The sequence below is a fragment of the Saccharomyces cerevisiae genome, chromosome IV (assembly GCF_000146045.2).
Source record: "Saccharomyces cerevisiae S288C chromosome IV, complete sequence".
Taxonomy (NCBI): Eukaryota; Fungi; Ascomycota; class Saccharomycetes; order Saccharomycetales; family Saccharomycetaceae; genus Saccharomyces; species Saccharomyces cerevisiae.
In genome coordinates, this window is record NC_001136.10 from 1170179 (window position 1) to 1183068 (window position 12890).

Here is a 12890-nt window from a genome sequence, read left to right on the forward strand (position 1 = left end):
TAAGTTGGTAGTCTCTGTAAATATATAAAGTCAAACTATTCGTAATGTGTATATAACGTGGTCTTAAATTATTTTTATTCGTATCTCTCCCTTTTATTTGCCTGGCTTTGGTGTCTCATAGCTTCTTTTCTCTCTTTTAAGCTCACTTTACTGACTTTTCCTGCCGACCTTTAGACTTTTTACTCTGCTCAGTAATTTGCTGCCCGTCGATTTCTTTTTCATATTGGGCTCATTGTAGCGCACACCCAAATAAACGTCTTCCTCATCTTCATTGTGATCATCTTGGCCGTCGAAATCAGTAGTATAATTGGACTTATGCGTTCTGTTAGGAGAATTAACGGTTTTCGACCTTCTAACACCTTCATTGCTGTGACCAACATCATAGTTGTCTCTACTTAAACTCAAGTTTCTTCTAACGCCTGTCATGGGGGCATTGCTATCACCGGATCCTCCGAGACCTAATCGTTGAGAAAGTGACTTATTTCTTTGTAAACCACCGTTACGATTATGATAGGAATGGGCTTTTATGTCGTTTCTAATGGCAGCTGAGGAGGCCGGCGCCCCATCTAAAAACGTACTAGAACCTAATCCCGCAGTAACTGGCCCATGAACCAATTCTGTCTTATTTTTGGCATCCATTTGTTGGACGTTACCCACGTTTGCTTTTATTGCGTCCTGCGTATCACCACCTCTCCTTAGAGTCTGCGAACTGTACTGGTATATATCAGAATCATCTGTATCATCTCTCCCAAAAACCTCATCCAGGGCAGACTTCTTGGTTGAAGCGCCACCGATGGTACTGTTTGGACCATCGACCGGAAATGCTAAAACAGGCGCAGCTTTGTTATTTTTATTTCTATGAGGTGTTACTGCATCGAATGGGCCGTCATGATGAAATGAGCCACCGAACAATCCAGTTACATCTAACTTATCGATAGTATCGACGTTCTTAGGAACAATAACCTTACTTTTTCTCTTTCCCTTCTTAGAAGGCGTTGAAGATGAGGAAGCTTCACGGTGATGGTGGGATGAAGATCTGCGTGAAATATATGTGCCGCTGTTGCTATGTTCGCGGTGAGAAGAAGGACGAGAAACCTTTTCCTTTGGATATGCACGCCTTGATCCATTGGTTGAAGTGATCTCTTCGTATGAGGGTGGTAGGTCAGTGTTTTCTCTTGTGTTACCTACTGTACTTACGTCACTTTCCTCCAAATATCTTTGCCTTAATTGTTCTTTTTCTTCTTTAGCAGTGGGATGATTTTTATTCCTTGAAACAGGTGGGGGAGACCTTCTAAAATCGGTTGCAGAACTCACATCGTCTAGGAAAGGATTCTTTGAGGAAAGAGGTCTCGAAGGTGGTGATAAACTACCACTACTAAAGCTCTCCAAACCAGAATAAAAAGCACCCTGCTGATCTGCGTTTCGCTGGGGTTCATCCTCTGGAATGTTTGGGAATGATAATTGTGAAGAAGTTCTTGTGTTCAATTGTGGCATATCAAATGAATTGGTACGAGATTGGTTTTTCGCCCACTCCTGAAACTGGGAGTCATTTTTATACTGATTAATACTTGAATCAACTGTGGCATTTCTAAACGGGTTATTAACAGAAAATGGCCTACTAGAGGTACTACTGTTTCTATTCTCCATGCTAAATCTTGCGTATATGTATCAATTTTTCTAAAAATGGAAAATGCTGGCAAAGTGTAATGGAACCTACAATGTATCAACAATTAAGCAGTCGAAGATTATGGTAAAATGACGTTACGTGTTCGAAGGGATAGGTCTGCAAAACACTTAAATTCCTCGAATAAAAATAACAATAAAAAGAGCGAGGTAGATCGGATATATTTCGGATTCTACACACTATAAAATACAAATTAGAAATTTTACAGAGTTACCTCCCAAGAAAGAGTATCTTCATTTTCTAGTGAATAACCTATCGCCAGTCACCATGATCTGCTGTTGAACCAACCTCGAGGCGGGAAAAAAAACAAAAAAAAAAGTAACGCGATTTACGCTCCGTGCACGACGATTCTTTGAGATGGCTGCCAATGGTTGATCACAAGTACTAGCTTCTACACAACTGGATAAGAATGACGCATATATACTTTTAAGTATGTTGTTATTAAATCTGCTATATAATGATGTTATACGTGCATTGGTCAAGGAGAAAAAGGTTTTATGTTATGAACTTTTGTTAAAACCATTCAAAGAACAATAAGTATCGAGAATATCGAAAGTAGTAGCAAGGAAGCTATACGAGTTACATGTCCAGCTGGATCTTTGTTAAATGTATAAGGACTGCTCAATCGAACGCCTGCTCCCGAAGCACTGCTGGTTCTATTAGTTGAATTTGACCACTCTTCTGAGGCTGACACAGAAAAGCTGTCGAATTGAGTACTGGATGGTCTAGCACTTGTGCTTGCTCTTGAAGTATCATAGAATGACCGGCCCGCACCTGTAATCACACCGTTTGAGTATGCTGCTGTCAGTTGACCTGGGACAGTGAACATATAGCCTGACCTATAGGATGGATAAAGAGTCAAGTTTCTTGTATTACTACTATTCATCACTTTTGCGTAAGGAATGTAACCAGATTTGATCTTCTTGATGATAGTGGACGCGGTAGTTTCATTTGTCTCTTCAGTAACTGCGTCATCTTCAACCTTCTTTGCCTGTGCAATGGCTATAGTGTTATCCTCTAAGTCCATTGCCATATATATATTTTTTATGAAGGCTTCTCCGAGTATGTTTACTCCAGTATTTGTATTAGCGTATAGTGTTAGAAAACAAGCTTCCTGTCCAGAACTGAAAAACATTGAAGAATTGGTGGATGTATCGTAAGTAGATGATAATAAATCACGTAGGGGTATTTCAATTGTCAATTCTCGAAGCCTGAAACCCAAGGAGACACCCATATCTGCTATAGAACATTGGACTAGCCACCTATCTAGTGATTCCACATAAGTGGCCGCAATTTGAACGGCAATCTGAATAATGGTACTAGTTGGCAGGTAACTGACCGAAGAAGTTGAATCAAGTAAGGCTGGGCTCAGAAAGTCCTTCGAAGTCATATTCAAACTTTGTCCGCTGTTAGACACAATATAAATAGGGCCTAATGGCACAATTGGGTACCCAACACTAACAGCATTACTCACTGGGTCAACGTAAGGAATTAAGTCAAATTTTCCCAGTGTACCGGTAAACAGCGAAGGATCCACCCCTCCAAGAAGTAGCTTCCCACAATTAGATATTGGATCTCTATATGTTTTGTACGTGGAAGTGTCTCCAGCCAACCACAGTGAATATGACGAACTTTCAATGATATCTGCATCTTTCAATAAGGATAGAAAATAAGACTGTTCTGTGTATTGTGAGCTATCGATAGCATTGCCTGGGTTTGTGACCTTCCCGCTTAAACCTAACAAGCCTGAAGTCTTAAAGTTCGAGGACTGAATATCAAAGAAGGAAACGTTTGAAATGGATAGGCTCCCCGAGTTAAATTGTACGTTATCTCGAGTTACCATTAAATCGGTTATCAAAGCGGTCGAGGAATTTTCTGAGGAAACATTTGTAAAATTCATATCGTCTGTCACCAAAGTACAGTTAACAGCTCTACCATCAATGAAAGAAATCTCATATATTTGGCCAGGAGAAACAGGAACAGATGATGTAGAGTCATTCATGAGGTAGCTGGGATGCTTATGATATACACCGGAGTATTCGTTATGACTTTCGCTTGTTCCGGAAACCAGATTTATGTACGGTTGGATAATATCCACTAGCAAACGTTGGCGTTGACCGGGAGTGCCAAATGTGCTATTAACATAGTAGTTTCCTCTACCATCTTTACCCACGGCTAGTACAGGAAACGGCTCCTCCGTTGACGAAGAGGTTCCAGACTTTGCTGTAGTTGTTGTATTTGCAGTACTAGCCGTTGCAAACTCTAACTGAAAAGTTGATATGAGCCACAGATACCATAAAATTAGGCATGTCATAGCAAAAATCAACGGCAAATAAAGCAAGCACGCAGTTACGATACGTTCAAAGATCTTTCCAAGTTCTGTATCCTTCTAGAACGATTAGTCTAATGCAACTGATATGTCCAACATTCTAAATATAACTTATTTTGGTATTAGCTGCATCATTCTACCATGATGAGCTGCGGCGTTCAATATCTCATTTTTTTTTGTTCGGGGTAACGAGGTTCATTGTTGCAAATAGCACGACCAAACGAGCGGTATGATACAAAGCACTGCAAGTCATAGCTGAGGTAAAAAAAAAAAGAATGAAGATCTCATTGTTTGGGTTAAATTACTTTCAAGAGCCTCTTTTTTAGGCTCGGTTGGTTAAAAGAGCAAGAACCGAAACACTAGTGCATCAATTTTTATAACAATTTTGTAATTATGTTGATAATTGGCAGTAAAGTTACAAAATACACACTAATTAAAATATTGAACACTTACAATATAAAGCTGATATCAAAATAAATATCGAACAATAAATACAACTCTCTCCAATATCAATATACTGCCGTCGTTATTTAAAAAATTAGCCCACCTGGGAACATTATAGAAAGAGATTTGTTTTTTGGTCTGGCAATGTGTCATAATCAAGCTCTTTGCAATATACATCCCCAACTCATATATTTGTATACAGGAAGAAGAATCGACCACCATCTATCGACTAGCATATTATCATATACGGTGTAAAAAGATGACATAAAAGATGAGAAACAGGGTAATCCCAACAATTGTCTCAATATTTACCTATTTCTCACATTGTCACCGCTCGAAAGTGCATTTTATATACGTTCTTTTGTGACGACTACTTTTGGCGGGAATCTTAGCGCCTTAAATGCAGTGAAAGATTACTCTTTTGAGTTATTGCCTGAATTTTGTCTGCAAAATTGTTATTATTCAGGAATTTAGAATAATTCAACTCTGGAGGCCTGCGCTGTACTACGGGCTCAAGTAATACCGGAGTGTCTCGACAATCCTAATATAAACAGTCTTAGGGAAGTAACCAGTTGTCAAAACGGTTTATCAGATTAATTCACGGAATGTTACTTATCCTATATATTATATAAAATATGGATCATACTAAATGGTGGAAGCGCGGAACCTTGGATCTAAACTGTTGGAATAAGAATCCACTATCGTCTATCAACTAATAGTTGTACTATCAATATATTATCATATACGGTGTTAAGATGATGACATAAGTTATGAGAAGCTGTCATCGAAGTTAGAGGAAGCTGAAGTGCAAGGATTGATAATGTAATAGGATAATGAAACATATAAAACGGAATGAGGAATAATCGTAATATTAGTATGTAGAAATATAGATTCCATTTAGAGGATTCCAATATCATCGAGGAGAACTTCTAGTATATTCTGTACACCTAATATTATAGCCTTTATCAACAATGGAATCCCAACAAGTCTCTCAAAATACACCCATTTCTCATAAACCAATTGTTCAGGCATTTATACGTTTAGATAGCCCAGCTATAGAAGGCGGAGTTTTACCTCATGTTGCTCAATCTGTTCGTTTTCTTAGGTTTCATATGTGTTCTATGAACGTTCAGGATAATGTATTGTCATGCTGACGTATCCCATTCTGAGATGTAACGTCTGTACAAAACAAAGCTTCAGTAGCTCAGTAGGAAGAGCGTCAGTCTCATAATCTGAAGGTCGAGAGTTCGAACCTCCCCTGGAGCATTTTTGCCGAGCACGGTACTTTTTTTTATTCTCAGTAAATGAAATCCAAGGGCTCATTTATTTGAGAAAGTAAATAAGGTATTAGAGGTAATAAAGTAACCATGGGCCAAGAAGACATATTCATAAACTTATGAAAAAACTTTGTAGGTATTAATAACTTATGGGTAAATTACTATCTATGAATGAATATTTACTATTTACTAGTGCTCATCTGGATATTAATTTAGACTTTTCAACGTCTCTCTTATAATATTTGTACATTTATTAACATCATCATCATTAAATCTAGGCTTGCCATCTTCTTCGAACATATCTTCGTCAGTAAACAGGGTGCTATCAGTAGGTTCTTTAATGTTATTATTTTCCACCAATTCCGTCAGTAAAGTTTCGTCAAAGTTTTTGGGAAACGGCCAGCCTTGGTCTTTTATTATCTGTATCAAAGCCATATGCCTGATTTCAAAGCCCCCGAAGAGTATCTTATTGTACCAGGAGCGTGCTCCTTTTTCGTCTCTCATTTTGACATAATGCATTACCATTGCAGAACAAAATTTAAACGTTAAAGGCACCCCATTTTTATGCATCACCTGTAGCAATTCTGATAGTTCAGCCTGCGTTAATGTATGATTTTTATAGGCTACTATGGAAAAGGGACATAGCGTGGTAGTTAAAACCACTTTTTTGGCGAAAGGTTGAGAATAAAAATCCAGAAGAACATTGTAGGCCAGCCTTGGTTCACGAGCTTGGAATCTAATATAATTTAGGAAAACATTGAGGATTCCGGTATCATTTCTCCAATACCTGTATTTATGAGCTTCCTCGGAAAGAAAACTCTTGTACTTGTAATATAAATCAAGAAGACAATTCTTGAATTGACCACTTTCCAGTGAAACAGAACTCGAAGATAAAAGGCTTCTATACAGTTCAGTTAAAATTGGAACAGTCACTGGTGATCCTATTCGCATTGTGTTCGGTAGAATATTATTTTTGTTCTTCAGCTCTCTTGCTAACGTAGGAGCTGTCAAAGTCGTTGATTTTGAATGATAGAGCCACCCCCAAATCCCTAGGGCATTCAGAATATTAGCAGACGCCTTTGAGCTGTATGATGAGAGGAGATATTTACACACCAATTTCGGGTCACGAAAGGCTTGAAAAGATGCAATTAATTCACCCATTAAAAACTCCTTGAACAATTTATATTTCATCAGTGGGCTGCTTTGTAAGCAGGAAATTACATTGAAAAGCTCCTCCTGCCTATTAGATATTCGGAGCAGATTCAAGTAGTGGTGAATGGGAAAATTCAATATGTGTTCGTTTCCATCAATGTGATTAAGCAATCCTGAGCTTACAATGAATTTCAGTTCCTCTTGAAAGGTTTTGATGAATAACTCAACATTTCCACTTTTCAAAAGGTAATAAAGTAAGGTATTGTTGAACTTGACATAACGCAGGTTCTTTTGCTTTGCTCCATCTTTACCAGAATAACAGTGCTGTTCCAACTTCTGTAGTAGAGCTTGAATAAATACTTTAATGAACCTAAAATTTTTCGCCTTAACAAGGCCATTTACTAGAGCGATTAAGCTGTCAAATGTATGCAACTTCAGAACTTTTTCCATTATAAATTTTATGTTTGTCTCATCATGCAAAAATATTTGGAACGTGGCTAACTGCCTCTCCATCTCAGTTCCTTTTATCAGCCTATTGGTAAATCTCGTACAGTAGTTAGAAGTAAAGAGAAGAACATCACTTTTCAAAAGAAAAAGATAGTGATTAAAAGATTCTGATTTTGGAATATGATACCAGAACCATCTGTGGACCTCACCTGGTAGATAAAATCCAATTTTTCTTGCCACCTCTGGGTATAACTCGTGTTGATGCAAAATGATATCATATAAAAGTTTCTTCTTTTCATTTTCTGAGCAATTATTTATATGCAGGGCATTTCGTAGAGATTCAAAAAAAGAGGCGTATTCAGTTACTCCAAAAGTCTCACTTAATACAGTTTTCAATTGTCGGAGCTCGTATAAACGCTTCTGAACATTTTTCGAAGATCCGCTCTTCCTAGAACATGGCACCTGTCGTTCAAAATCGCCAAACTGCAAAGGTTCTGAACGATTTGATTTAATTTTCAATGGACAGTTTTTCGTAGATAAATGGCGCAGATTTGTAATAGGTAGAATTGTGTATGTCCCTGCGCTACCCATATGTTTAAACAGCGGTGAAGTGACCATTTGAGCCAAAGGCTGGGAATAGACACGGCATATACATTTTAACATGCCAATAAGAACATTAAAGTGAACGCTTGGAAGATTTGAAAGCCCATTCTTGCCAGTACGCCAATAAAGTGTGTCGCGCAGAATAGATCTTCATGTAATTCCTTTTTCCCTTTTATGCAATCTATAATGTTAATCAGCGTAGATCACTATATACGCTTTTTTTTTTTTTTTTCAGCTCCGATTAGAGAGCAAAAGAGATGTAACATCGATCCTGCTATAATTAGAATACAAGTGTTGATCTTTAATTGTACTGTTTCTGCGAAAGCTATCGAGCATTTGGCTGTATTCCACTGTCCATTGTATTTTTAACTCTCCTTTTTATCATTCTGAAACATAGAGCTGTTTTGACAAAATTCAGTTTTTTCTCAATTAGTGCTTTCATTCATACGTTCGTTACAAGCTTTGAATTTTAACTTTATTTTCGGGCTTCCACCTTTGCTTCATTATTTTACTTCAGCTCTTTAGCTTTCTGTGACATTCAATTTTATTGTATGACAGCACGTCGTTTGATTAATATAGTTCCTAATACGTCTAAGCTAGACCCTTTAAAGGAGGAGGACTCAACGCATCTGAAACAAAATCAACCTAAGAAGTTTTCCACAAAGGAGTTGATGCTTTCAGAATATACCGAACGCAAAAGTTGCAGCCTTCCGTTGTCTAAATCCCGATCAGGCAGTAGTGCATCCAGTAGCACTACAGGTTCGAACGGAAAGAATATTGGAACAAGACGCCCTAGCTCCAACCTAGATTTCAATTTCGCTAGCCAAGATGTTGTTAAAAATGTATTAGGTAATAATAATCCACACGTACCCACAGCGAAGTGCATTAGGCCAATATCAGATGATTCTATAGGTACATCGAGCACAGAGATATTTTCTTCATCGCACTCAAATACGACATCTGATTCTTTATGTACATCAGATATAAGCTCAGAAGAGGGTGAAATAGCAAACAGTAAGATGGAGGATAACTGCTTCTTCAAAAGTATGAGAGAAGCTGACCATAGAAGCAATATTACGCCCTTAAAGAAAAGCCGACCGGGATCAATACTACAGAAAACACGTACAGCAAGTAGCGCTGATAAAACAATCTGCTCAATGAGTACCATAACTACATGCATTCCATCTCGTCAAAATTCGGTGTCAACTCCTAAACTCTCCAGGACAGTAGGGCTGCCTGGATCGAGCAATACAACCAACAGTATAGCCGCATCACAAACTTCATTCATAAGCGAGAATGACTCTCCTCTTAAACATCATTGCATGAGTACCGCAACTATCCAAGAACCAAAACTCATGCCGATCACAAAAACGCCGTATGTGCATTCCAATAGTACTTCTGTAATATTACCATATAAAACAACCCAACTTACTCCTTCTCAACGTTACCGTTTAAGGAAAGAGCAAAATGACCAATCTTTGCGTAAAGCCATAAAAATGAAAGAAAAATTTTATGAAGATCAAGACGTTAACTTGGAACTTCAAGAGGGCGATGTCGACGGCTCGTTAATTTGGAACATTCCAATGGCATCTTTATCGACCAGTTCTTTTTTAACATTATCTAAGTTTAATAGAAAAGAAATGAGTTTAGATTCAGCGCGGGGGGATGAAGAGATATTAATACAGGAGAACAATTGCGAAGGCAAACAACACTCATCTTCGGCTCTCTGTGTGGACAAAACTTTCCATCAGGTTCATAGTACTAGAAAACATACATCAAATTCAAGTAACACTTTAAAAGAATCATGTCTGGACTATAAGGAGCTTCCGCCAACATGCATTCCTGGTATATCTCCTGTGTCTGATTCACAGTACATCCAGGATACAATGAAAAATCTCTCCCAAATATACCTGCATAGTTCCGAAAAAATCTCCAAAAGTATTCTTTCTGGTCGTTCAAGATCTGTACAGAGTTTACCACTGGAATTTAAAGAAGCCAGTAGTCAGGGAATGGAAGACCTAATGCTAGTTTCAGAGGACAAACTAAAGGCCGTAAGTCATTTCCGTCCGAGTTGGCTCCCGCCCAAGGATTTCAAAGAGAGGAAATTGCAAGATAAACAAATCTACAAAAATATCGACTTAGCATCAATGGAAGAGTTGCAAAAAAATAAAGAACGTGACGAAAAAGCCAAAAAGAATGAGCAGAATAAGGTCAAATTCCAGCATTTACTGGACCGAGGCATTACTCGTAACTCGTCATTAAGTGAATTAAAGAAAATTATTTGGGAAACACCTTTGATATCTAAAGTACGGCTTCAAATATATAGTCAACTTCTACAAAGTGACAATTGCTTGATAACAAAATGTTTTATTGAATCATTTGAGGAAGTAATGCAGCTACTCAACAAAATGGATTTTCCCAAAGATAAAGAATTTGAAATAAGACAGCTTATTGAACACGATGTACAGGAAAAGGTTTTTTATAAAAATGGAACAGATAAGCAAGTGGTTTCTGACTTGATGCTATTACTGCAACTGAAATCTATATCTCAACAAGGTTTGGTTACTGGTGATGAGATGCTATTCTACCATTTTTTAACTGATCAATCTTTTGGGACTTTGAAGGAAACATGGGAAATGGTCAACTTGATACAGATGACGTGCTTCAGTGAAATTTGCAAGGAAAAATACGATTCAAGAATATTAAATCCCAGAGGAATTGTTGCCCATCTTTTACGAAAAGATGAGTTCAAAAATGAATTCAATGGCGGATGTTTGAATAGCAATACATGGTGGAACATATTGCAAAGAATGGACCATAAACTTTTTATGTGGGTAATGGATGTAATTATCGTTCATAATGGCCAAAACTTTGCAAACTACCCCGTAAAAATGGAAATATTCAAAGACAAAGTATGGGAATACTATAGATCTAAGAAGGTTATTGTAAATTATAAGATTTTGGTTTCACTAACAGTTAACGTATTGTTAAACTACCACTTCGGATATGATAATCTGAAACATTTATCAGATTTGGATGATAAGCATTTTTGTATTCCACTGTATACGGAGGATAGTATCGAAGAGGAAAACCTCAATAATATTTTCACAAAGTGGTGGTTGCACTACTACCGAAAATTACGTTAGCGTGTATGTGGCACGTACTAAAAGTTTGGTGACCAGACTATCTCTTCTTAAGTTCATTTTCACTCTGAAACTTATAAATGCATACATACAGAAATTACTTTCGATTAATATAATAATATATTTTTAATAAACAATGAACTAATGCCCTTATTGTGTTTTGTTATTAACCTTTTCATCACCATTTTTTTTTGCTAGCTTCTACGGCATTCACTTACGTGCTGCAAAATTTCGCAGCATGGAAGAAATTGTTCGCGAAGAAAAAAGATTTCGCTCAGTGATTTGTAGTGACAATAGGTACCAGTGTTATCACTAAGTATATCTTTTAGTATATCTCTTCGCTTGAGGAGGGATCAAAAAAAAACAAACGTAAACGTGCACATAAACGTCAAGTACTTTTTGCAGGCATTAATATTCGTCTCCAACAAAGACAAATAAAGAAGCAATCTTTTCATTACCTTAAGCCAGTATCTATTGATATCAATCGATAAGGTTCGTTGTTATCGGTGCTAAAAATTATAAAGTGAAAATAAGAATCTTTTCATGTCGTGCTCAAACGGCATCTGGCCTACTGTATCTAATTTGTGCGGATCATTATCCTTCTTCACCTCTGTTATTTCATTGTTTCCACAAATAATTGAGACTTATCGAGATAAATCTGTCGATGGGCTATCGCCATATTTTTTGCTGGCTTGGTTATGTGGGGATATTACCTCGCTGATAGGGGCAAAGCTAACAGGGCAATTGTTATTTCAGATACTTTTAGCAATTTATTTTCTATTGAATGATTCTTTTGTATGTGGTCAATATTATTACTATGGCGTGCTGCATGAAAATAAATTGGCGACTGTCGGCCATGAGCCTAAACCTCTTCTTCCCGAACTGGTTGAAAATGGTGAGCTTTTGAGGGAGGAAGAGGACATGATACAAGGTGGTAGCAGTGCAGAAAGCCCTAGAAGCAGTAGAAGAAGGTCTGCCATTACAGCAGCCTTGGCTATAGCTCATACTATAAGTACAGCTAGCGCATATCCGCTAAATGTAGGCTCCACCCAATCACAAGTGGGGCCTCCCGGAGATGGTAAAAACAGCCAGCTGGGTACAATTTTATCTTGGATTGGCGCTTCCTTCTACGTAGGCGCACGTATCCCACAACTAATCAAGAATTACAATAGAAAGTCTACAGACGGCTTATCTCCCTTCCTATTTGCTACTACACTACTCTGCAATATCACGTATAATTTGAGCATCTTCACAAGCTGTAGATTTTTAGATAATCAGAACAAGAGGGAATTCATCGTGAATGAGTTGCCCTTTATATTTGGAAGTGCTGGAACAATTGCGTTTGATTTGATATACTTCTACCAATACTATATCCTTTATGCAACTGATATGCAACTACGTGAACTGGAAAGAGAACTATACAGTCCTGAAGAAGACAGTGCAGCGCAACTAGTGACAGAACGTACATCACTGTTGTCTGGTGAAACGCAAACATAGTTTTCCCTACGGAGTACTACCATTTATATTTAAACAATGCACTCTGCTCTTGGGATAGTCCTTGCGAGACCCTTTTTTCCCAATAGGAATACTACGTTCGTACTCTGTGTAAAAGTACCCAACTATAGTTAGCGCCAGTTTTACGTAAAACCGTCTATGTCTTGTTTGCATTCGCAACAGCTACAAACACATATAGTTTGTCACACTAATATTAATAATGAAAGTTATTATGTATTCACTGTGAACGCTTCAGTATACAGTACGGCAGTAAGTGTTTCATTCTGTTCTGGATTAATAATCTTTCACTTTGCCTA

At 37.7% G+C, this 12890-nt stretch overlaps 5 protein-coding genes and 1 non-coding gene across 6 annotated transcripts, besides 2 other annotated features; 3 read left to right on the forward strand and 3 right to left on the reverse strand.

Annotated features, from left to right (window-relative positions):
* Positions 1-147: 147 nt before the first annotated feature.
* On the reverse strand, positions 148-1647 carry PAL1 (Pal1p; the record flags this gene model as incomplete). The annotated part of the gene is made up of 1 exon (NM_001180656.1): positions 148-1647. One exon carries the CDS (start codon positions 1645-1647, stop codon positions 148-150), a length of 1500 nt encoding a protein of 499 aa, NP_010635.1.
* A 560-nt stretch (positions 1648-2207) lies between these two features.
* On the reverse strand, positions 2208-3998 carry YPS7 (putative aspartic endopeptidase; the record flags this gene model as incomplete). Its single annotated transcript, NM_001180657.1, has 1 exon — positions 2208-3998. One exon carries the CDS (start codon positions 3996-3998, stop codon positions 2208-2210), a length of 1791 nt encoding a protein of 596 aa, NP_010636.1.
* A 957-nt stretch (positions 3999-4955) lies between these two features.
* Positions 4956-5634: a long terminal repeat (Ty3 LTR).
* Positions 5138-5469: a long terminal repeat (Ty1 LTR).
* Positions 5635-5650: 16 nt separating the features above from the next.
* On the forward strand, positions 5651-5723 carry EMT1. Its single transcript has one exon. It is a non-coding gene; the product is annotated as a tRNA-Met (tRNA).
* A 218-nt stretch (positions 5724-5941) lies between these two features.
* ATP22 (Atp22p) lies at positions 5942-7996 on the reverse strand (the record flags this gene model as incomplete). The annotated part of the gene is made up of 1 exon (NM_001180658.4): positions 5942-7996. One exon carries the CDS (start codon positions 7994-7996, stop codon positions 5942-5944), a length of 2055 nt encoding a protein of 684 aa, NP_010637.4.
* A 491-nt stretch (positions 7997-8487) lies between these two features.
* SBE2 (Sbe2p) lies at positions 8488-11082 on the forward strand (the record flags this gene model as incomplete). Its single annotated transcript, NM_001180659.3, has 1 exon — positions 8488-11082. The coding sequence occupies one exon, from the start codon at positions 8488-8490 to the stop codon at positions 11080-11082; it is 2595 nt and encodes an 864-aa protein (NP_010638.3).
* A 540-nt stretch (positions 11083-11622) lies between these two features.
* On the forward strand, positions 11623-12576 carry YPQ2 (Ypq2p; the record flags this gene model as incomplete). The annotated part of the gene is made up of 1 exon (NM_001180660.1): positions 11623-12576. One exon carries the CDS (start codon positions 11623-11625, stop codon positions 12574-12576), a length of 954 nt encoding a protein of 317 aa, NP_010639.1.
* Positions 12577-12890: the final 314 nt, after the last annotated feature.